We start from the raw sequence: 26,093 nt of genomic DNA on the forward strand, positions 1-26,093 counted from the left end.
CAGATTCTTGATGTTAGTCCAGTATCCAGTCTTCTTTTATATTAACTGATTAAAGTTGGCACTTATACTAATTGCAACCTTGTCCTTTCTCGGTCTTTCTCGTCGTATTTTCCACCTTACCGGCATAATTAGTCCATGACATTAGAGAAGGGACTTTTCTGACTATGCATCATCATAACAATCTTTTGCCTATTCAACAATACATTCATCCTTAATATATGTATCTAGCAAATATTCTCAATAAGCAAGCTCTTTCTATCCACTTAAAAAAGGTCTCTATGTGTCTGCATAAAATGTAGAGCTTCTGAGGCCTGGTGTTGGCGCTTCAGTAACAATATATGTATCTATAGTGTATGAATGAGCTATTTGAGGCCTTGTGATCTTTTGTAAGTGATTCAATAATCAAATATGTATCTGTAAGTGAAAGCATGGCGTACTTGAGGTCTTGTGTTGCCACCTCAATGATAAGATATGTACTCTTAGTAAATGCATTACCTTAGTAGATTACTATCTATATAAACCTTTCTGTTCTAAACTGGCCCTTGCCAATCTATATGTAAGTATGCATATCAAGCATTATATGCATGCTATTCACAAATCTGATCACCCAGATGTTCACATATATCCCTGCCTATGATCCAAATGCTGTATATTGAGGTTTCAAAACGTATGTATACCCTAGAGGTAGCTGACACATGACACTATGGGCCTCATCAGAGGTTTGGCGGTATCCCGGTGGGAAATCTGACGGCATAACGCCATTGCAAATATTGTTACTGCAACTCGATCCGGCACTGTTAGCACTGCATCCCGAGTTGTGGTAAGGCTTCTACGCCCCATTTTATTAAGAGTCCATATGACTCTATGGGGCAGTATTGGTGCTAATACCGCTGACAATAACAGCGCAGCAGTAAAAGCGCTGCAAATGGGCAGAAAGTTGGAGGTAAATCTGCTACTTTCCACTCATACTCCAGATTGGGCTGAGTGGTAATGCAGCTGTAAAAGCATTACCACCTCATTTTTACTACTCCGCCCCCATGCCCTGATGAGGCCCTATGTCTAATTCTTTTTACAAATGTTGATGGATTAAATGTTCTGCATTGTGTTGCTCTATCATCTCCAGGATACTGGCCAGGTTTAGAGCAGGACATTACATTATTATGCTCAGGTTTTTCGGAGAGCTATTGCTGAGTGCTGTTTGCTCGTGACCTGCAACACAATCTGACAGTGGGGTTACATGAAGTTGGGAAATGGTTGTTGTCCAAAATTAACATGTTGCTGCATCACTTTGCCCAAATGCAACAGAATACACAAACTAGAGTTCAGAGGATGAACTGGGGATATACACAGCTTGTACAATGGGATCTATCATATTTGGATTTGAGACTTCCATCCTTTGGACTAGAGGTTGTTATTGCCCTCATTTCCCTTGTGGCTCTTACATCAATATCTGTGTTCATGAGTTCTTAATTGATAGAGTGCTCGTTATAGGTTCTGGATCAGTGCTCAACAACATGTTACCGATTTTCTTTCTGACATTGGGCCTCATTACACGGTAGGCGGTGAGCCATGGCGCTATTAGCGCCATGGCTCATGCCGGTAAAATACCGGCACCGCCTTGGCGGAAAGGGGATTTACCGCCCCATTCCAAGGTTGGAGGGGCGGTAAATCCCCTTTCCGCCATTACCCTTCCCCATTCCCATTTCTGCCCCATAGGGCTCTATGGAAATGGGGAAGGCGCTAATTACGGCACCGCAATTTTGCGGTGCCGTAATTAGCTCCGAGGTCCCTTAGCGGGTTGGATTTTAACGCCTGCAAGAAGCAGGCGTTAAATCCTCCAACCCGCAAAGGGACCTCATAGTACGGCGGTAAGGGTTAACGGTCACCGTTGCCATTAACGGTGACCGTTAACCCTTACCGCCGTCCGTGTAATGAGGCCCATTATCTTTCTTCTTCCTTTGTAGGAAATGGCAGTGAAAATGATGGAAAGGATGATGGTAAGAATGTGCTTTGAAAAAAAGTTATGATATCCCTTTTTTACACAAGTCAGTCATTATAAATCATGTTTGTGTCTCTCTCACCAACAGAACCTAAGCTCTTGCTCTTTATTACATATATGCCATTATCATGGAGAGTGGAGGGATACATCCCAGCAGACAATACTGTTTAGTTATTGGAGCATCAAAATATAGTGCACAATATTTTTCATTGCTGTTGTGTTAAAACTAGGCCTTTTTTTCCCTCCTTTTTTCCCCTCCTTTTAGGAAAATTGAATCTGGGTGTTTTTGCAATGTGCTATCCCCCTCCCCCACTGTCCTCCGCCCACACTTCTCCTGTGTTCCCCTGTGGTGTGTTGTCTGCTTGTTGACTTCTGTGTGCTTTCGTCTGTGTGAGCCCTATTCCTCCGGCGCTTCCTGTGGTGTGCAGGTTTGGGATGTTCTTCTTTTTCTCCCTCACTCTCCTCTCTTGCCTCCTCGCACCCTCGAGGGTGCTCTCAATATCTTCCATCTTCTCTAACTGCTACTCTTATCTCCTATCTTTTCCCTGTCACTAAGTCTGGAAGGACAAATTCCAGAGGGCTATCCTGGTCTCCAACCCAGGCCTCCCTATCGCTGATACCCACATCAGCGCTGGCTCCAGACAGACTCTCAGCGACATCCTCTTTGTCATCCACTCTTCATACCTATCGACCTTTCATATGGTCTCTGTTCTCTTTCCTTCCTCCTCTTCTCCCATTAATGGTGGCACGCAGGTGGAGGTCCTCATGACACCCTTCAGCCCCTCCAAGACCATCATCAATGTCTTTCTAAAGAGTACTGTCATGCTTGCGTGCTCTCAGCCCAATCTCTTCGTTCTTGATAGGCGTCTCTCGCATCTCATCAATTTACTCCCTTCTCTTGCCACTCCTTGTAATACCTCTCTTGCACCTCTGCCACCTTCTTCCTCCTCTGCCATCTCTCTGGCACCCACCCTTCTCCTCCACTCTGGCCCCTATGCCACCTCTGTCTACTACCTATGCCCACTATCGACCCCTCCTACCTCCTCCACTGGGTGTACCTCATTCCTGCACCCCACCCCAGAATTGTTTCAAATGTGGCAACCTGCTCCATTTAGCTACTCTCAACTCTTGCTCTGCTGTCAAACGTTCCTCTGACATCTGCCACCTCCTCAAAGTCGTTGACCTTGATGTCCTTGCTCTCACTGAGACATGGTTCACGGCCAGCTCTGTCATGTGTGTTGACACTCTCCTCCCTGAGGACTACAAGATCCTCTCAGAGCCCTCAACTAACCAGCCCCCAGGTGGAGTGGCCCTGATCTTTCTGGAATGGGTCCCTGATTCTGTCATTCCTATGCAGGCCTACTCTTCATTTGAATGCCTAGTCTGCAGGCTCTCTATCTCTCCTCCCCTCTCTCTGACTGTGGCCACCATCTACAAGCCACCTGGCCAGGTCACCCTCTTCCTCTCAGAATGGGATGACCTCTCCTCTTTTCTCCTTGGCTCGACCTCCCAACTTTTCCTCCTCAGAGACCTCAACATCCACCTGAATGCTTCTAACACATCATCTGGGCTTTTCCGCAATCTCACCACCCCTCTCTCTTGGACTTAACACTTTCTTGCCCCTCAAGCAAAGCCTACCCCATCACTGGCAACTTTCTTCTCTGTCATTCGGCCCACAAAGCGAGTGTCAGTGGATGCCTTCGTCTCTACTTTCTCTGGTCCTCCTACTACTGCGGCTGTCTCACACTCTGACATAGCCCTCTCTAACATGCATCTTTCCATCTCCAACACTTTGGACATCCTTGCCCCTGTCACAAGAATCCGCCTGAAGCCTACCTCCAATCACAACTCTTGGTACGACTCGACCTCACCACCCTGAAATGTAAGTGAAGGGTGGCTGAGAGGAAATGGAGGGCTTCGGGCATATCCTCTGACAAACTAGCCTGATGCCTGCTCCAAAGGCAATACAGAGTCTCTGTCCTCTGCAAGAAGAGGGTCGACATCCAAGCCCACATCTCTGTGGCCTCTAAAAACAGGGCCAAACTCTTTCATTTTGCAAGGAGCTGGCCAATCTTACGCCAGTCTCCGCCTCTCCTGTTCCCTCTCAGGCCCTCTGCACAGCTCTGGCCTCTCATTTGACCCATAAAACTGTCCTTGCTGTCCTCTTCCTCTCCTTCTACCTCATCCTGGCCCCTTTTGCCTGTCTCTCACTCTCCTCTTCCTTTTTCCTCCTTCGCTCTGACAACACCTGAGGATGTCATTAGACAAGTCCAATCTATGAAGGTGTTTTCCAAACAAGTGCTCCCTGCTCCTCCAGAGCCTTGGCCGATTTCTGCAATCACTCTTTTGCCAATGGATCTTTTGCCTCTTTCCTCAAGCACTCCTGTGTGCATGCCCTCCTAAAAAAAGCCTACTGCCACTCTTAGATGTCCGGCAAATTATTGCTCGATTTCTATCACTCCTTCTCTGGGCAAACTACTGAAAAAGCTGGCCATCTCCCAGCTTACCCTCCACACTGAATCTGTTGGCTGCCTCAATGACGATCCTTCTGGCTTCAGAGCAGCCAGAGGCATGGAAACATCTCTCCTGAACACCTGTGGAGATGTGCTCTCTAACCTCGAGTCCAGCTCTCCCTCTGTCCTTATCCTCCTTGACCTTTCCTCTGCTTTCGACATGGTCAATCACCCCACCCTGATGAACCAATTCTGCGTGAACATGGGCATCACAGATCAGGCCCTGGTGTAGCTGACTTCCTGTACCATCCCTTCCAGATCCAACTTGGGTCCTTTCTCTCCACCAGCTCTCTTACCACATGTGGTGTCACCCAGGGCTCTATCCTCTCACTCTGGCTATTCAATGTCTAGCTGGCCCCTTTGGCCCACCTGATCGCAACCATCTCTTTGAACTTTTAGTGTTATGCCTATGATGCTCAGCTCTCTTTCAGACTTCCCCCAGCAGCCTCTCTTCCTCTCCTCCCTTGCTCATTCATGACTGTCTATCCATGTTTTAGGATTGATGCGCTTCCAACGATCTTTACTTTAATGCCGGTAAGACAGAGATCCTTCGCATTGGTACCCCTGCTTCCGCTTTCCCTCTCTCACTCTGAGTGTCCTTCTTGGGCCCTCTACCCTCACCTTCCTCTGTGGCAAAAAACCTTGGTGTCATCTTCGACTCCACTCTCTCATTCTACTCCTCACATCACAGACCTTGCAAAAAGGCCCACTTCTAGCTCTACCTCCTTAGAAGTATTCCACCTTTTCTCACTTTCCCCCAGAAGGTCACTGTCTCCAGAGCCCTGGTTCTCTAAAAGCTGGACTAGTGCAACTGCCTGTTTCCCAATCTGTCTACCTCTACTCTTCGCGCCTGCAACTAATTCAGAACAGGACTGCAAGACTTATCTTTGGCCTCAAGCCCAGGCACCTTATGTCTCTAGCCCTAAAATCCCTCCACTGGTTCCCGGTGGCCGCAAGGATCAAGTTTAAGACCCTCTACATCATCCGCAAGGCTTAGTGGGGCTGGAGCCCAAACTATATCCAATTCTCTATTCCAAAATTCCGTCCTTCTAGAGCCCTTCACTCAGCTACCTCCAACTCTCTGAGGGTCAGATGCTTTTTCAGGCAGAGAGTGGGGGGCAGATCTCTCAGATCTCTCTCCTCTGCAGGTTCCTCCATCTGGAACGACCTCCCTGCCCCTCTTATACTTGAGCCAGGCCACCTGAAGTTCCAGAAGCAACTCAAGACCCTGCTTTTCTCCTCTGCCTTCTCTTGTTCTCTTGCTAACTTAGCTTCATGCTGTGCCGACTTTTTGCTTGGTTACCTCAGGGATTCACTGGGTACCACTCTGCTCCACAACCAGTCTTCCTTTACACTGCCTCCTGGCCTACCATGGGCTTAGGGGCTGCAAATGTAACCCCTAGAGCCCCGTGCCTCCATGCACTTAGCCATAGCCACACTGCCCTGGCTGTACTTACTCAGATCCACGCTTCCCTGATAGCACTTCGCTCTTTCCTCTCCGTTTCGATTCCCCCACACTTCTATTGTTGTACTTGCATGATCCGAATGGCACAAGGCCTAGTAGGATTGTTTGTCTTGTCCTCCCCATGTCTTCCTCCCTTGTCTTGAGATGCCTAGAAACACTACTGTACAGGTGTGTTATAAATGCCTTATCCTATCATATCAAAATAAATTACAATTTTACTGCTACTCAGTCTGGAAACTAAGTTGTTGAAGCCACCTCGGGAGGATAGCTCATGGGCAACGTGCTCGCCTTGGCAGCAAGACAACACGGAGCACCACAGGTTCGATCCCCAGGTCCGCGATTAGAAACCTGTGGGTATTAAGCGCGTTATAAATAACTAATCATATCATATCATATCATATCACCAGTATGTAAAAAAGGGTGCAGTATTATCTAATACCCACATTTCATAAACTTCCAAAATGATTGACAACTTATACCGTATGTTTTCAGTGCAGAGAACAGATTTCAGGTCTAGAGATGCATCCTTTGACATACCGGCTTTCGTGGCACGGTCCCTTTCTAGTTTCTCCAAGCTGGACTGCGTAATCGCAATCCTTATTGGGCTTCCAACACACTTTCCTCCTGCAAGCCATACAGAAGGCAGCATCAAGGCTCATTCTACACTGGCTCAAACATTCACACATCACCCAGCTTTCTGCAAGCTCTACTGGCTCCCTATACCCCAGAAAATTGCATTCACAGAACTCTCCATAATACACTAGACCATCCACTTCAAGACCCCATCCTACCATTCATAACAAACTGAAACTCATCACCCACACAATCAACAGACAAACCAACTAAAATATCTTATACATTGCACTCTGCAAGCCATCCTGCACCCGAAAACAGGTATTTGTATTTGTAATTTTATCGAATTTCTTTAGCGCTTGACACCTAAGCGCTGTACAAAAGAATCAGCAGTACAGATCATGTGAGCAAATAATCAAAAGCCAACATACCAATAAGTAAGAATGAGTCTTAAAAGAAGAAAAGGACGAAATAGAGGGTAGTAAAAAAGGAGGAGAGTTCACATACTTAGGATCCAAAAGAACAAAAAAACTGTATGGTGAGGGGGCACAAGGGGCAGGAGGAACAGTTAGAAGAAAGAGAGATTTAGAATGTAGTGAACAGGCAGGAGAGTAACAAGAGCCTAAAGGAGAAAGGTAAGGAGGAGCAAGGCCATAGAGACACTTAACAAAAAAATACAGAGAAAATTAAAAAGCAAGCAGACAAAGAAGAGTGAATAGAACCAGCTAAAGAGGGAAAACATAGAAAAGATTTGTAAATCATCAATGTACAAATGATAGGCAAAACTGAAAGATGAAACAATAGAACCAAGAGGAGAGGCATAGAGAGAATAAAGATGAGGACCAAGAACCGAACCTTGAGGAACACCATGTAAGAGAGGAAGAGTGGGAGAAGAATAACCAGCTAAGAGACAGAGAAGATAAGCCCTGTGAGCTAGGAGTGAAATTAATTTAACACCGAATCCGAAAGCCCATATTTGAAAGATAGGAAAGAAGAATACAGTGATCAACCGTATCAACCATATCAAAAGTGGTTATCAGGTTTCAGGTTTTAAGTAAACTTAACTTCCATCTTGTCTTCCTTTTAGGAGATGGGCTCTCCCAAAACCATAGTACTTTACTTTCCAACATAAAATAATCTCATAACTATGCATTGCATGGTGAGATAAGATCTTTTCAAATTCGATCAAATCTACTTTGATGGGCATGATGGTGTCACTGCACCTTTAAATAGTTTGATCACTCACGTTTTCCGATGATCACCTACCTCAACATGTGGTCTACCAGTTTTTTTGAAATCATACAATGTATTCTGAGAGGAAGGCAGTTTGTGTTTTGATTCAGCTCTCCTGCTCACAAGGATAGACAAGTGAAACTTAAGTACCCAGCTAAATATCCAACTTTGCTCATATTTTGACCTATCTGATAATTTATGTATTGAATGAGTTAAAATGCCTCAATTGCTCAAATATCCTGCTGCAGCCCTGGTCTACAACTCAGGACGAAAAACGCTTTATAGCCTCTGAGTAATTTAATGTGAGTACTGGATATTCCCGTCCATTAAATATGATTTGATTTATATCACCCCTCAGAAGAATTGTTTCAAAGCTGTTATCATGGTTTTCATTTAGTGTTTTTATACATTTCCTCACTTGACAGACCATAGGAGCTGAAGGGTCTTAGAGGTAATGTAAAGCTCCAGCTAGGAAGTGTAATCTGTCCCCTAAGTAACCATTTGTTCACAGATAAAATATACTTGGATGGAATTAGCACTACAGTATGTTTAGCAATCATGTTTATATCCTGTGTGTTTTCCTACTGAATACGTATACCTTGAGATGTAACATGATGAGGTAAAGCCCCTTGCAGTTTTCGGGTTCAGTTTTTAATTGAGTTGAAATCCTGTATGTCTAGTATTATTATTTTAGATTTTATAAGCCGTACTTTGTGTTAGAATTGTGAAATCTCTCTGATTCTTTAATGGTGCATTATTCTCTAACATGAGAGAATTTTGTCTTTGGAAAGTGTGTTGTATTTCCAGAGAGAGTTAGCTTTGTCTCTAGATAGAATGTCCTTTCTGTAGAGAGTGTCTGCCATGTCTAGAGTGAATTTATCCACATGTCTCAGTGAGAGGGTGCTTTTCTTCCTTGAGAAATATTTGTTTTATTATATTTATCAATTTTATTTGTACATTGGTTTACTGTGCACAAAGCCCATGGGCATCTAGACGCTAGTTGCCAAGTGAAGAAAGAGAAGGTCGAGGAGGGGAAAGGGAGGTTACGGGGAGACATTGTCAGTTGAAAATGTACGTTTTGAGGTGTTTTCCAAAGATGTTGTAGAACGGTACATCTCGCAGGTGGGGTGAGAGTTTGTTCTAGAGAGAAGGTGCCCGGACTAGGACGCTGGACCACCCCGATCTTAATCGGTTGAACCTCAGCGTGACGAGGCAGTATTTGTAGAGTGATCTTGTGAGCATAATATTGGTGCATTTCTTTATTTTATCAGCCAAATATCGCGGGGCATCATTTGAGAAACAGTGGTGGAAGATGGAAAAAATCTTAAAGTTGATTCTGTCCTGGACCGGGAGCAAGTGAGCAGTGTCCCGGCATCTGAAATGTGGTCTTGCTTACCAATTTCCACTGCTACCCGTAGGGCATTATTTTGGAAAGGTGGTAGTTTCCCCACTTTTATTCAGTGGTTCCACATAATAGGGAGCTGCAGTAGTCCAGTTTGGGCCCTTCCAGGGCACGGCACTTTCCAGTCGGTTCTTGGTTGAGAGGAATTGTTTGCTGGCATTCATGAGCTTGGTTGCATAGCCAGAGGATGAGGCGATGTGGATAACCTGGCAGTTCATGTCAGGGAGGAGTTGGGGTACACGCCTAATGTCTTGATGGAGGTGGCGACCGGGATGTTGTGGCTGTCAATGATGAAGGTTTTGTATGCGTGCTGTAGTTTTGGCAGGCAAACAGGAGGCCCAATCAGGAGAAGCTATGTTTTTTCATCATTGAGGTACAGGCTACGTGTGGCCATCCAGGTTTGGATGGCTTTGTAGATAGAGTTAATTTGGAGAGTGTCCATGGAGTGGTCGCCAGTGAGGGGAAAAATAATTTGAGTGTCATCAGCATAGTTTGTGTAGGAACTACAAGATGCAAGGAGGTTGAACAAAGGCTTATTGTACATATTGTAGAGTGTTGGGTAGACTTTGCATGATGTAGACATGGGGTTGGCAGTGGCCTCCCAAGTGAAGACTCATGAAGATCTGTCAGCTATGAATGAGGCCACCCAGTTGACAGCCTCCTGGGAGAAGTGGGCAGAGGAGATGAGGGCCTGACAAAGGATCATATGGTCTACCAGGACGAACGCTGCGGAGAGGTCGAGCAGTAGGAGTAGAGAGAGGGTGCCTTGGTTGTTGGCATAGTTGAGCTGGTTTTTTAACTCTAGGAGAGCTTTTTTGTCCATTGCTTAGGGCGGAAGCCTGATTATCACATACCAAAGATGTAGTGGTCTTGCAGGAATAACTGAATTTGAAGATAAACAACTCTATCCATGATTTTAAGGAGGTAAGGAACCATAGGTTATAGATTGATAGTTTGTGGCAATGGCCAGGTCAAGGCCAGGTTTCTTGAGCAATGGAGAGATCCAAGATTCCTTCAAGGTGTTGAGTAATGTGCAGGTATAACATGGGGAATTAATGTTATTGGTGATGAGAGGAAGTAAGGGTTCTGTACATTCCTGTACAGTGGCAGCTGGGCAAATGTCACCTTTGCAGTGTCATGGCTTGAGGCTAGAGATGGTGTTAGTGGATGTGGTTACAGGTTGGCATTGGAAGGGGGGACTCTCTTTGGTCTGTGGCCATGGTTGCTGTAGGTCTGGTGGATGAAGTGGATCTATGTTTTGCATTTATATTAGCTTGAAGTTGTGTAATGTTACCTGTGAAGGTGTCTTGGATGCTATTTCAACAGGTGTTTGTCTTTTGTGATGGAGAATGGTGGGGAGATAGGGGTTTGTAATTCCCAGGGGATGGAGAAGAGTTCACATGAGTTAGATGTTGCTTTGGTGATTCTCTCATTGTAGGTGGCTGCTTTGGTGTTAAGAATCAAATGTTTGTAATTCAGGGACAGTTTGGCAAGCTGGGTTTTGTTGGCTGTGGTGGGGTTTTTGTGTCAAGTGGCTTCATCTGATCTTTTGGAGGCTTGAGTGGCTTGAAGATCAGGGGTAAATCAGGAGATAAGACGCATAGGATTCTTGATTTTCCAGGCTTTTAGGGGGGGAGATCTACTGTCTCACGTAGCAAGGTACTATAGTGACTGACCACGGCAGTTGTGTCCTGTCTGGTGGGGATAGGTTGGTGGAGAAAGGGGGTGATTTTGTTGCAGGTCAGGTTGTGTGTGCTGTGGGCCATGGTAGTAGGTGGGCCTTGCACAGACTTAGCGTGTTTGGAATCCAGGGACATGGTGAAGGCGATGGTGTGGTGGCCCGACCAAGGGCATGGTCAGTTGGAGAGGATGGAGATTTTACTCTTGTGGTCCACGATCCAGTTGAGGATACGGCTGAAGGAATGGGTTGACTCTGTTATGTGCTGGGTGCAACCTAAAGCTGCCAAGGATGATGATAGGGTGGTTGCCTCTGTGTCAACAGGGTCGCTTAACCCAAGGTGGAGGTCTCCTAGAAGTAGAAGTTGTGTGGTGGGCTTTAGGCTGGATGAGATGAGCTGAAGGAGGTCATCCTCGAAGGTGGGGCTGGGGCCTGGAGGGCAGTAGATAAGGTGGAGGGTCAAAGAGTCATTGTGTGAACATTTAAGTTTAGCTGCAATGGCATCGATTTTTGGGAAGAGGGGTAGATTGGAGGGCGTACAGGGCAAGGTATTCTTTGTAGATCAGAGTCATGCACCACCTCTTTTGAGCATGGGCCTGTCACAACAGAGCATGGCATACCCTGTAGGGACTGCAAAGGATAACACTGCGCCAGAGGTAGGGGTGAGCCAGGTTTCAGTCAAGACTAGGATGTCCAGGTTGTCTGCAATAATTAGGTTGAGAATGTCATGTGCCTGAGCAGTTATGCACCTGGTGTTAAGGAGGATGCACCGGAGAGAGGTTTTTCCAGGTGACAGTGTGGGTGTAGGGGCATTACTGGATTTATTTGGGTCACACGGCGAGACCACCTGTGGAGGAGTGGGACCTGCTGCTGGTACATAGCATGGGGGATGGCGTCACAGGTTGGCACTATGGAAGTCCATACCTAGTGGGAGAGCAGCAAAGGTAGGAGTCGTGGGTTGTGCATCCATATGGTTTGTAAGTTTTTCCAGTGGCTGGGGATGGGTGTTGGTCCAGCATTTTGATCCTTGTCTGGCATGGAGTGAGGGGACAGCATGGCATTGTGCAGTTGGAACAGTTTGGTGAGACTATGTAGTACCGGCTGGTGCTTGGGTATTTGGGCAGCAAATTGCAGGCTACCATGCCTGGGTAGTGTTAATCAAGGAGAGTTGGCTGGGTTGGTAGGGTTCTTTGAGGAAAAAGCAAGGCCGGTGTGTGCATTGAGTGTTTTTGACAAGGCCTTGCAATGGGGCCTAGCACTAGGGGCAAGTGCTTGTTGCAGCCATGTGGACAGTTTAGGGTGCTGGGGTTAACAAGGCAGGTTTGCTTGCAGGCCGAGGAGAGCGGCAAGGAGTGTCTGGGTACCAGGTGTGTCCCTGTTGTGCGTGCTTGGACCGGGCAGAGGTTGCTGTAGCATTTGGTGACAGAGTGTATGTGTCTGGGAGGGCTGCAAGGCATGTCAGTGTACGCCGTTTGCAAAGCTCACCCAGCGCAGGGAGAAAGTATGTTGCAAGTGGTGACATGTCGTTCATGACATTGAAAAGGTTAAGTGGCTCTATTTGAATGCTGCTTAGGCAGGCAAATGGATGATGAGAGGATAGATGCCGGGGCTGGTGTAGGGTCGGCAGATGAGGAATTGCGATGGCGAGCCGGAAAGCTGCACTTGGTCAGGTTGATCACGGGCAGGCCCATGTAGGAGGGGGGGCAGCGTTGGTCAGGGTAGAAAGGCAGGAGAAGCGATACAATAAGGGGTTGCAATTGAGACAGTACGAGCCTGAGCGCAGGTTGAGGAGAGTGATGGAGGCTTACCTGTACAATCTTTGCATTTCTGTCAGAGACCGGCAGCGACTGCTTGAATAGGCCTTGACTTTTATCCCTAGATTCTCTAAAAAGAGGGTGTTGTTCTCCGAGAGTGCTTGCTCTCTGGAGTGTTATTGCCTATGGCTCTCCAGGGGGTGATTTCTCTTAGAGAGTGTGCTCTACAGGGTGTTTTCTTCTAGAGGGTTTTATATATATGGAGTGGTTATTCTATCTAGTGCATCGTCTATAAGAGGATTTTTCTATCTCTATGGAGTGTGAGCTTTATCTCCAAAGTGAGTGAGCTTAGTCTCCAGAGAGTGTACTCCAGGTGTGTGCTCTAGTGTTCCCTACTGTGTGTGCTGTTCTCTAGAGTGCTACTCCACGCAGTGTGTGGTTCTTCAAAGAGTGTGTTTTTGTCTATGGTGTTTTATTTATTTAGACTACTACAGGGTATTTCCTAAAGAATGAAATTCAAGTGAGCGTGTTGTATTCTACAGAGACAGTTTTTGTTGAGATGTATTTTCTCTACACGACTCTAGTGTATGTAGAGTGTAACTCCATCAAGTCTAGTACTTTCTAGGTTTAATTATCGTTGAGGTTTATTTTGTTCTTCTAGACCACTCTAATCCTATCCACCTTTAAGTAGACTTCTTCAGTCTCTACTTGAGTGAGTTTTAATATAGGAATTAGACTTTCCCAAACGTCTATAAGGCCAGCCACCAGGGTATTATTGGGTCATGAGTCCAGCAACTCTTAGCGGGCTGATTCACACAAATCACAGATTGAACATAGGATTTCCACTTCCACACAAAGGATACAGTCACAGGTATTCTCACCCATATCCTAAAAGGTACCAATTGACATGCACCTAGACTAACATGACAATGGCATCAATACAGAGTAATAGATGACATGCCTGCAGTGCACCAAATGATGCACACTGATTCTGAGCACCAAAGGGTGCTTTTTGCACCAATGTGGTCGCAGTCTTATGAGCACCAACATGAAGTGGCTGGGCTTACAAAAGTCAGCAGCCACAGGGATCCATACTTAAGGACACCAAATGACGTGCTTGTGCTTTAAAAAGTGTAATGTCAATTAGACCGAACTCGAAGGCACCATTTCACACAAAATCTGCCTTTGGTATTTTCGACTCCCGGCTCCTGAAAAAGAATAGCACCCCTTAAAATGCTACAGGTAATAAATCTTTAAGAAAAAAACCAAAGAGCTTTCTATTTTTCAATTTGTCTGTTTGACTTATCTGGGAGCTGTGCTCAAAGAAAAAGTAATTGGCAGTCCATATTGTAAAATGTAGCTTTATCCAGCTACCAATACAGAAAGGCTGGCATGATTTTCTGAGTTTGTTGTGTCTCTATTTCCAACTCATTAAATTATATACCATACGTCTTCTTTCAGGCTTTCCATATAATGCTGGGAGTGAAAGGACACTCTAAAAATATTAACAGGTGCATATTATTAAAAACAAGTATATACATTTTAACTCAGACATGGGTCTCTGTTTTAGAATGAGCTGCAGGAATAGCCGGTTTACAATATAAAAGGTCTAATTAAAACAATCAATTTCTCTGGTTCTTATTACCATCTCAAATCTCAATCAACAAAAACAAAACACATTTTAGGTTGATTCAACTTCTTTAAATGAATGCCCCATACATTGATTTGCAATGTCATCTGATTGTTTCTAAAACATTTTGTTATGCTTGTATTTGAAATACATAAGTGTGGTGTTGCATCCAATGTTTCATCATATGTTGTCTCCACACTTTACAAGGGTATCTAAGTATATTGATCTAAATCAATAATGAAAAGTAGGTCTCTCTTGGTGTGCCAATAATGTAAGTCTTGGAGTAAGAATGCTCCCTTGCAATTCTCACTATGAACTTCCCAAAATAATTGTCCTAATGTTCCTTGTAATTCATACTAGCACCTTCTAAAAAAATGTCTAATGCTTCCTTGTTTTTCTCAATGGGAACGCTAAAAAAAATGCTAATATTGCTCCATTGTATTTCTAAATAGGAACTCTCAAAATGCTAAAAATTGTCCTTTGTTTTCCGTTGAATGCCTTTCTTGGCACCTCTTTGTATAATGTTAAGTATTGCTCCAATTTAAAATAGAACAGGTGTCCTTCTTTAACAGGATAGTTCAAAAAGCATCTAGATTATATGCTTTGGCTTGACTTGCATGTTCATAACCTTGTCTTCAGATACTGGTTTGGGTGTTTTAGCTTCTTTCAGAGATGCTAAGGGACTTCAAATTATCCAGGTATCTTCACCTCGGCTCTGCTAAGGTTCTGCAGATACTCTGGGCATTGCTCCTCTGCATGCTTGGCTGAATGGCAGTGGGGTGGCACCTCATTGTCTGCTAGGTTCTTGTGAGGCTGCCCTCTAATCTGATCCTGTTGCTCCCTTATATAATGTTTTTGGAGCTCTTTAAATGTAATCTCCAACATCAATATCTGAGGGTTAGATGTCTTTATCTGTCACTGATGTAGTTCTCATATCGTTGTTTAATTATAAGGTCATATTAGTTTATAAACATGTCCTTACACAATTCAGGCTTATATCACCTCACTAGACTCCTGAAACTATTCTAGGATCCTCTTTCTTGTTGATTATCTTTATTTAATAAAATGTCCCTACGTTAACTGGGTTCTGACATGGTCCTATTATATAATCAGATTCTTTACGTTAGTCCAGTGTCCTATCGCTTGGTATCTGAACTGATAAAAGTTGTCTCTTATACTAATTACAATTTTTGTCCTTTCCCTAAATCCTCATCATATGTTCCATCTTACTGGCATAATTGTCCATGAAATTAGAGGAGGGGCGTTTCACAATCTAGATTTTCCTGACTGTGCATCAGGAAGATTAGATAATAATCTGTTTGTGCTTTGTATTGCTAAATGAATAAAATATGGCTTTAATTACCTACTAGCCCTTCTTCAATAAATCAAACCTTGATATATGTATATAGTAAATATTCTCAATAAGCAAGCTCTTCAATAATCACATATGTATCTGTAAGTGAATGCATGGCGTACTTGAGGTCTTTTTGTTGGCAACTTAGTAATGACATATGTACTGGCAGTAAATATTTAAATTTGGTAGATTACTATCTATGTAAACTTTATTGTTCAAAACTGGTTCTTTCCAAAATATATGTGAGCATGCATACCAGGCATTATATGTGTGCTATACACACATCTGAGTGCCCAGATTTGCATATATATCCCTGCCATTGGGCCAAATGTTGTATGTTGAGGTTTAAAACAGTATCTATAACCTAGAAATAGCTGAGCACATGACACTATATCTAGTTCGTTATACAAATCATGATGGATCAAATTAACTGAATTTCCCTACTCCGGCATACCCCGGCACTGGCCATGGCCAGAGCAGGACATTAAACTATTATGGTAATAGAGATAGTAAAGATATTGCTCGGTGATATTTGCTCATGGCGTGCAGCACAATCTGACAGTGGGTCTAAATGAAGTTGGGAAATAGCTGTAGTCCAACATAAACATGTTGCTGCATTATGCTGCCCAAATGAAAGAGAATTCACAAATTAGAGTTCAGAGGATGAACTGATGATATATGCAGCTTGTACAATGGGATCTGTCATATTTGGATTTGAGGCTTCCATCCTTTGGACCAGAGATTATTTGTGCCCTCCTTTCTGGTATCAGGTAATATTATCCCCATAAATAATGTCACCAAACATATAGTCACTGGGAAACGGCATAGGCAACATTATTCATGGGGAGGATATATGGGGTAAATGAGAGTGGGAGTTTTGGGGGTGTCCCCGGCTCCCTTAAAAATTAGGGTTGCGGGGGTGTCCATATGATAATATCGCCGCAAAAAAACAGAGCCATTCTTGTATGGGCATGTTACATCAATATCTATGTTCCTGAGTTCTTAGTTGACAGTGAGTTCATTGTAGGTTCTGGAAAAATGTTATTTCCCTTTTTTACACAAGTCAGTCATTATAAATCGTGTTTCTGTCTATCTCACCAAGAGAACCTAAGCTCATGCTCTTTTTTACATCAATGTTATCATTGTGGAGAAAAGAGGGATACATTCCAGCACACAATACTATTGAGTTATTGGAGTATCAAAATATAGTTCACAATATAAATCACAATTTTATTTCTATTAAGTCATGAAACTAAGTTGTTGAAGCCACCAGTATGTACACAAGCTTATTTAGCAGCTACTACACACGTGTCATAAACTTCCAAAATGATTGGCAACTAATGCTGAATATTTCCAGGGCGGAGACCGGATTGCAGGTCTAGAGATGCATCATTTGACATGTTGGCTTGCGTGACACGGTCCAGGTTCTAGTTTCTCTAAACTGGAGTACCGAATCTCAATCCTCACTGGACTTCCCAAAAACACACTTGCCTACTGCAAGCCATACAGAAGGCAGCTGCAAGACTCATTCTACACTGGCTCAAATATTCAGACAACAATCTAGATTTCTGCAATCTCCACTGGCTCCCTATAAAAGTTGCATTCACAAATCTCTCAATGATGTACTAGGCCATCCACCTCAATGCCCCCTTCTACTTTCACAACGAAGTGAAAGTCATTACAAACAAGCAACAAACAAACCAACCAAAATCTCTTTCACATTCCACTCTGCAAGTCATCCTGCACCCAAAAACAGGAATTTGTATTTGTATATTTATTGAATTTTTATAGCGCTTTACGCTTAAGGCTGTTAAAAATAGCCAGCTCTACAAATCATATGAGCAAATGAGCAAATAATCAAAAGCCAACAGATCAATGAGTAAGAAGATGAGCTTTTAGACAAGTCTTAAAAGAACAAAAGGACAAATAGATTGTAGTGAAAGAGGAAGAAAGTTACATTACTTAGGAACAAAAAGAACAAGAGAACATTACCACAAGGAGGCACAAGGGGCATGAGGAACAGTTAAAAGAAAGAGAGATTCAGAATGAAGTGAATGAACAGGAGAGGAAAGGGATCCTAGAGAAGAAAGATACGTAGGAGCAAGGCCTTAGAGACACTTAGTAACAATACAGAGATTACTAAAAAGCAAACAATTTTCCAAGGAAAGCCATGGCAAAGTGTGTAGAACAGAAGTAATAGAATAATGAGGGGCAAGGGTACAAAGAACCTGAATTAAAGAGTGATAAATAAAACAATGTGGAACAAGATAAGATGCAGGAAGAGCAAGTAGAAGAGAAGAACAATAAAACAGAAATAGGCGAGAGAAAACTAGTAAGAAAAAAAGAAGTTTAACAGAGGGAAAGGTGAGAAACCGACAATATGAATATGAAAATTATTATGAATATGAATATTAAAAAGTTGATAGCGACTGTAGCGAGAAATAGAAGAGATATTAGTAGAAAAGTATAATAAAGAGCCAAGAATTATGCCAAGATTACAGCCAGAAGAAGAAATAAAAGAGAAGTAGGAAAATAAAGAAAAAGGGGGAGAAATAGGAGTAGAGATAGTCGATGCATGAAAGAATAGACCTAAGTTTTTTGATTGATTAAGGTGAAGATAATGAGGAGACATTCAGGATTGGATTGCAAGAAGACAAGCAGAAAAAGAAGAGTCCATGGAATCAGTAAAAGAAGGAAAAGATGCACAGATTTTTGAATCATCAGTGTACAGGTGAACCGAAAGATGAAACAATAGAACCAAGAGTAGAAGTATAGAGAGAAAAAAGAAAAGGATGTTGAGGAACACCATGTAAGAGAGGACACGTGGGAGAAGAATGACCAGCCCAAGAGACAGAGAAGGTATGCCCTATGAACTACTTATTTCCAAAATCCCAAATTTTAAAGACCGGAAAGAAGAATAGAGTGATGAACCGCATCAAAAGCGTTTTTCAGGTTTTAAACAAACTTACATTTCTGTCGTGTCTTCCTTATAGGAGATGTGCTCTCTCAAAACCATGGTGCTTTACTTTCCAAGATAACATATTCTCAAAACTCACCCATTGCATGTTGAAATAAGATCTCCTCAAATTCAAACAAATCTACTTTGATGGGCATGATTATGTGACTGCACCTTTAAATAGTTTGATTGATCACAGTTTCCGATGGTCACTTGCCTTTTTTGAAAGTTTCACTAACTCAAGATTTCATCTGGAAGATTTTTCGAAGCATAAAAATGTATTCTGGCAGGAAGGCAGTTTGCGTTTTCATTCAGCTCTCAACCAATGGGGATTTAGAGTCTGGGATATCTTTAAACGCTACTTCTTCAACACTCTTTACATCATCACCTTCTGGAAAGGAATAAAAGCATACCTGTTCCCCCTATGAATCCAGCCAGATATCCTCCACCACTTTCCTTTATCTACCCTAATCTTCCTATCCTGTTTGGAAAAGCATTGTAACTTTCTTTTTACCCCTACCTTTGAACATTTTAATGTGCTCTGAGGCCCTCTTTTATGGCTGGCGCTGTATAAAAATTTTAATTAAAAAAAAGAACTGTTGTTTAGAGGAGGGGATATATCCCTAGAAATGTTGTTTAAAAATGATTTTAGGTTGGGGGGCTTCGGCTTGGCCTGTATAACGCCTCCATAGTCTGGGATAGAGGCAGTCCCACTGTTGGGTAAGTCCACCACTAACTTTGCGAGAGAGCAGCCCTCCTGCCCGTTTTCCTTGTGGTTTCTTGAAGGCTGATGAGATGGCAGCAGGAGAAGACCAAGTTCTGTACCTGTTCTATGTCTGCACAGAAACCCTGCATTGTCTCTTTAAATCCCCCACCTGTTCAGTTTGCTGGTAGCTTTCACTGCTGATAATATGTTGTACCTGTTCTGATTGTTTCGGAAGTGTGAACTGCTGGTGCCTATATGAGACTTGTTGCTGTTCCCTGAAAGTTCCTGAATCAGGCAAAGACCTTGTGAGTGAATGGGCCATATCCAGGCAAAATAGTGAGTCTGTGGATGTCTTTCACTAAATGATAAGTTTTTCAAAGTCCTTGTTAAGGAAACTTAACTCTCTGTCTTGTCTTCCTTTTCGGAGATGGGTTCTGCCAAACCCATAGTATTTTACTTTCCAACATAAAATCATCTCATAACTCACCCATTGCATGTTTAGATAAAAGCTCACATTCCACTTTGATGGGCATGATGGTGTTACTGCACCTTTGAATAGTTTGATCACTCACGTTTTCCGTTGGTCACTTGCCTTTTGCGAAAGATTCTGGCAGATTTTTGGGAAACATAAACAGTTTCTGGGAGGAAGGAAGTTAGCGTTTCCATTGAGCTCTCCTGCTCACGGAGAGAGATAAGTGAAACCAAACTACTCAGCTAGATATCCAACTTTGTTCATGCGTTCTCCTATCTGATAATTTAATTTGTAAATGAGCTAAAAAGCCTCAAAGGCTCAAATCTCCTTGTGCAGCCCTGGTCTCCCTTTCAGAATGTTTTCATTCAATCAATCAAAGCAATACAATATAGTATGTCTTAACAGAGAGAATCTTTGCAATTTCTCACCTCTTTCCTACCAATGGTGAAGCACACAAATGGCGTAAAACAAAAAAGGTATCTCTACAAGTCTTTGATCCCTCCTCATTACCACCCGGGGAGGGGGCACAGACTATCAGGTTCTGTGGATCGTGGCCTGTAGCCTGTAATCTCAGTCCATGTTCCACGGATCTGCAGGCTTCCTCCCTCGCTGCAGGCCGCTTGTGGCTCATGGTGTCCCGTTCAATGAAGGAACATACTTTTTTTAGCACCCCGGGTTAACACTTTGGTAACCCGTGTTGCTAATGGCATTAACACCCCTTTGCAAGGACTGTAAGGGGAAGTAACAGGCCGGAGCCCTCGTTAACCGCCCTTGCTTCGCTCAAGCCATTACCTTGAGCTGCTGGGCCATACCCCCATTCCAGCCCTTCGAACATGGTGTAAAGAACACAATACCTCCTGAGATAAGATCCTGCTGGTTTTTTCCATAACCTAGTGTTCGTTATTTCCAGGAATCTTCATACGCACAGTTCTAAGTTCCAGATTTCAATATTTCTATAGCTCCCTACTTTTGGAAGCAGAGATGGGTAGTAACAGCCCACCCTACCAAGTAATGTAGGCCCAAACTCAGTGTGAACCTCATGAAATATTTGGGTCATTACCTGTCATAACCACCCCAACATGAAGGATAATGCTATTAGCACCACTGGAAAATGTCATCCTGGGTGCTAATCACCTATTTTGGAGGGAAATCAGTGCTGTGCCAATCATGCATCTCTGATTTCCCTAAAAGTAAAACTACAAAACAAGAGGGCCGACAACGGAAATAGTAAAGGTAACTAGAGCCTTTACTATTTCTAATCCCAGTACATGCTGCCAAGAAGCTTTGCTGGGAACAGGAGGCTGGTTGGTAAGAGGGTTTGGTTTGTATGCGGCTGTCAGTTCTGGTTTTGGGAGGGCAGGGGTGAGAGGGGGAAGTGGGCCTGGGTCACTGGTCACATTAACAATCGCTGCAGGTTCAGTGGCCACATGGAAAATCGCAGATTCAGGGTAGAGGCACAGATAGAAAAGATAGAATGTGGATTGTTACTAGTAGACACACTTGATAAGTAAACATTCAAACAGCATGCTCAGCTAGTTTGTACTCTCCCTCTTCCTGGTATGTTGTTGTTGTCTGACATAAAGTTTGCAACACTTACACATAGACACATACCATGACACATACCACATTTAAAAGGAACACTCCTTTAACCATTTTACCACATTCTTTCAGGGATAATGTAAGGAAGGCATGGTATCAACAGTAAGACAGACCCAAATGACCACAGTTCAAGGGTGTGATAAACACCTATCTAAACCTAAATCTACAGATGGGAGCAAGCTACGACCATCAAATAACAATAATGCAGTTCTAGTGGAGTCTTGTCAAAATAAAAGGGCCTTTCCTAAAAACAACTATTGCCAATCCTTACCACTAATTTACAAATAATATGGGGTAATGTTCATGAAAAAGAAAGAAGTGTTCACAAAATAATATGTCAGGATGTTCTGGCCTCCCTTCCCCATGTTTTCAGCACAGGGCCAGACGGGTCACTCGAGCAAACCACACACTTTGGCTTCTGCGGGACAAGGATACAGTTCCATTGTCCCAGTACAGGACCTTCTGTGTCCGAGTCTCTTTACTTCTCACAAATCTCTTGACGTAGAGGACCTGCTGTACCAGAAACAACATGCAAATGTTCTCTTCCATAATCATTTGGGATGTTCACCTGGGATCCCCCTCAGCTGGGATCAGATCCTTTTCAAAAACAAAAAGTTCAACATTGGATCCCTCTCTTCCAGGCTCAGATCCTTTTCAAACAAGGTCCAAAGAATTCCTTTTCGGGTGACTCTCAGTTCACCCCCGATCCACCTCTGCCGGGCTCAGATACCTTTCAAAACAAGGTTTAGATAATTCTTCTTCGGGCGACTCTCGGTTCACCCCGGATGACCCTCTGCCGGGCTCAGATCCCTTTCATTTGCTCAATTAGTCTCCCTCAGCCGGGTTCGGACCAATTGTGATGCACATTAAACTATCAAAGACTTTTGAATGCGCATGGGGTTTAGCTTGACCCGCTGCATGACCACTTCAATCTTAATATTTCTTTTTATCACACTCAGCATCAGTTGGATACCTAACAGAGTATTTCGATTGAGCACCCATGTGGCACCGGACCACTCTGCGTACGGTATCTTTTTTTGGCCTCCCAAACTTCAATTATAAAGTTCAATTATTTCCTTTGGCTTCCGATTGTATTTGCGTCTCACACGCTGTTCTCTTTATACAATGTTGCTGCTTTCAAACTTTGTTCAAAACACAAGCTGGTTTGGTATCAGTCACTACGACTCACTGGCTGTGCTGTCTTTTCTGATGCTGCTTTGTTGGAGGCGCCAAGATCGTACCACAGCGGCAATCACTCCTCCACACCTTAGTTATCGACGCAGAGAGCCCCAGGTGCTTCCGACACACTGTGCAGGTGACCAGCCTTAGTTCCTGGTCTTCGGTTTCTTACTTTCCAAGGTTCACAAAAGTAACAGTCTTTACAGGTCAAAGATGTTTCCTTCCTTGCAGCCCTCTCTGGTCTCGCCGTCTTTCTCCTTGTGTTAAACTGCCATCTTCGAACTGCTGTTTCCTTGTGTGTTTTGCCTCACTCAGAGTGTGCTTCTGTGCTCCTCCTTTTATCCCTGTGGAGAAGTGTGATGGAAGTCAGGTGTGTGTAATGATCCGTAATTGCCTGACTTTGCCTGACCATGATGTTGGGAAATGTCAGATATACGGCTCTGGTGTTTGTCCGTTGACGCTAATGGTGAACTGACCATGAGAAAGTGTTTGTGTGGGGAAAGGGGGCGGGGGGTTGATTCTCTAGGTATCCTACCTGGTAGGATGGGGAAAAGGTGTTACTAGGAAAGTGATACCGCATCTCACCCTCCGGTGTCTCACTTCCACTCCCTGAAGACCCTTCATCCAGGTGATCCTCCCACAATGGTCCATCCCCAGGAACTGGATCCAAAAGCAATGGCCATATCCTGGCCACCTGAATGACAGATTCCCGGGGGACTAGTGGGTGAGACAACTTCATGTTTCTCACAATACTCCCTCTGTGTCCAGGCACACTATAACTCTCTCCCATCCCCCATTTGCTGGCAGTTGGGCTTTCATTTGTCAAGCATTGTAGGGGCTGAGGGGTGTGTTCCTATACTGGCAACATTGGCGATTTTAAATCCAAGCTATTTGAAAATGAAACCGCAGAACCGCATAATGATCCCCTTCAAAAGGGCCTGAAATTTCTCGATTTAGACTAAAATTGATCATTTCAGACATACAGTCGCAATGTATCGCATAGGTACCAAAGCACCAATGTATTTGGGAACCGCAGATTTCTTGAAACCCACTTGATTGCCCCTCAGTAATGTAATGTCAGTACTGGATATTCTCCTGCATTAAATAGGATTTCAATAATATCACCTCTCAGAAGAATTGTTTCAAAGTTGTCATAGTTTTCATTTGGTGTTTTTAAAAATGTATACAGTTCCTCACTTGACAGACCATAGGAGCAGAAGTGCCTTAGAGGTAATGTAAAGCTCCAGCTAGGAGGTGTTATCTGTCCCCTAAGTAACCATTGGTTTACAGATAAAATATACTCGGCTGGAATTGGCATCGCAGTATGTTTAGAAATCATGTTCATATCCTGTGTGTTTTCATACTGGATATTTATACCTTGAGATGTAACACAATGATGTAAAGCCCCTTGTAATTGTGGGGTCCAATGTTTAAACTGATTTGTAAGCCTGTATGTCTAATATTATTATTCTAGATTTTGTAAATCTTATTTTGCGTTAGAATGGTGCAATCTCTCAGATTTTTTAAGTGTGCATTATTCTATAAAAAACAAGAGCATTTTCTCTTAGGAACGTGTGTTGGATTTCAATGCAGAGTAAGCTTTGTCTCTAGACAGAATGTACTTTCTGTAGAGAGTGTGCTCTATATCAGAGTGAATTTCTCTATAGTGTGTGTTTCTCTCATGAGAATGATTTATCCCTAGGATGCTCTAATAAGAGAGGGCTTTCTCCTAGAGAGCTACGCAGTGTGTTATTTCCTAGGGCTCTTTAGAGTGTCCATTTTTCTTTTATAGAATGTGCTCTAGAGGGTGTTTTCTTCTAGACAGTTTTACATGTGTAGAGTGACTACTTCCTCTAGGGTGTTTTTCTCTTAAAGAGATGTACGTATCTCTTAGGAGTGTGAGCTTTATCTCAAAGGAGAGTGAGGTTAGTCTCCACAGAGTGTTCTCCAGGGGTGTGCTCTAGTGTTCTCTAGAGTGTGCACTCTACTCTAGAGTACTATTCCAGAGAGTGTGTGGTTCTCCAAAGCGTGTGTTTCTGTCTAGGGTGTTCTGTTTATCTAGACTACTCTCGTACTCTCGGGCATTTCCTCTAAAGTGGCACTCAAGTGAGAGACAATTGTTGTCCAGGTTTATTTTTCTCCACACTACTCTAGTTTATGTAGAACGTTACTCCAGGGAGTTTTGTTCTCTCCAGAGTCAATTGTTGATTAGATTTATTTTCTCAACACTATTCTATTATATGTAGATTGTTACTTCAGAGAGTGTAGTTATCTCCTGTGTCCATTATTCTGTAGGTTTATTTGTTTTTTGTTTCTTCTTCTAACCCAAACTAGGTTATGTTGAGTTGTACTCCAAAAAGTATAGGCCTCATTATGAGTCACCAGTTATGGAAATAACGGTGACGGTAAATCCGCCGCCACCGTTGTTTCCATACCGGGTGATCTCGAGTCCTGCAGGTGGAGGTGTCATTCCCGCCAGGTCTGACCTGGCGGGTTTAACACCACCCGCCTGCAGGCGGACGTGGAAACACCTGCACCATCACGAGATGGTGCCGGTGTTTCCATGGTCCCCATTCCCATTGAGTCCCGTGGGACTCAATGGGAATGGGGATTTACCGAATTCTGCCTCCGTTGTAATGCCCCGGTAATTCCGGGAATCACGGAGGCAGAATGGTAATACGAGTCCGGCGGTAACCGAGCCAGAAAAACTGGCAGGTTACCACCGGACTCGTAATGAGGCCCATTGTCTAGGTTTATTTTTTTCTTCTAGACTACTCTAGTCCCACCCACCTCTAGGTAGACCTCTTCAGTTGCTACTGGAGAGAGAGTTATTTGTGGAATGTGTCTCTGCAATACATCTATACGGCCAGCCTCCAGGGTATAATTGGGTCATGAGTTCAACAACTCCTAGCTGGATGATTCACAAAAATCACAGATGACCATATGAAATGCACCTTCACACAAAGGATACCATCACAGATATTATCATGCAAATCCTAAACGGTACCAATTGACATGTACTTTCAATAACATGACACTGGCATCAATACAGAATAATAGTTGACATGCCTGTGAGTGCACTAAATGATGTGCTCTGATTCTGAGCTCCAAAGTGTGTTTTTTTGCACAAATGAGGTCCCATGGTTATGAGCATCAAAATGGGAGGTTTGGGTTTACAAAGGTGTGCAGCTAAGGGGACTGCTACTTAAGGACACCAATTCACGTTCTTGTGCTTCAAAAAGTGCAATGTTAACTAGACTGAACGCAAAGGCGCCATTTGACACACATTCTACTATTGGTGTTTTCGACACCCTGCTCCTAAAAAAGAATTATTCCCCTTAAAATGCTAAGGTTACGAAATCTTTAAAAAAACAAAAGAGCTTTCTATTTGTCAATTTGTCCCATTGAACTATCTGGGAGCTGTGCTCAAAAGAAAAATTCATTGATAGTACATATCGTAAAATGTAGATTTATACAACTGTCAGTAAAAAAAATAGACACTCTAGCGTGATTCTATGAGTTTGTTGTGTCTCTGTTTCCAAATCATGACATATTATACAATGCTTCTACTTTCAGGCTT

The 26,093-nt window shown here is 43.4% G+C and overlaps 1 protein-coding gene across 17 annotated transcripts in view; it reads left to right on the forward strand.

The window, feature by feature from the left end:
- Positions 1 to 26,093, forward strand: part of LOC138491330 (E3 ubiquitin-protein ligase TRIM15-like) — a 362,853-nt gene that overhangs the window by 235,696 nt on the left and 101,064 nt on the right. For 11 of the 17 annotated variants that reach the window (XM_069617789.1, XM_069617791.1, XM_069617790.1 and 8 more), the window contains one exon: positions 1,965 to 1,997. The exons of the other annotated variants lie outside the window; for them this stretch is intronic. In XM_069617789.1, coding sequence (XP_069473890.1) covers positions 1,965 to 1,997 — 33 coding nt within the window. The remainder of the gene's footprint in view (positions 1 to 1,964; positions 1,998 to 26,093) is intronic. 17 annotated transcript variants of the gene reach the window in all.

This window comes from Ambystoma mexicanum, chromosome 10, assembly GCF_040938575.1.
Source record: "Ambystoma mexicanum isolate Mex_15411 chromosome 10, UKY_AmexF1_1, whole genome shotgun sequence".
Classification (NCBI taxonomy): Eukaryota; Metazoa; Chordata; class Amphibia; order Caudata; family Ambystomatidae; genus Ambystoma; species Ambystoma mexicanum.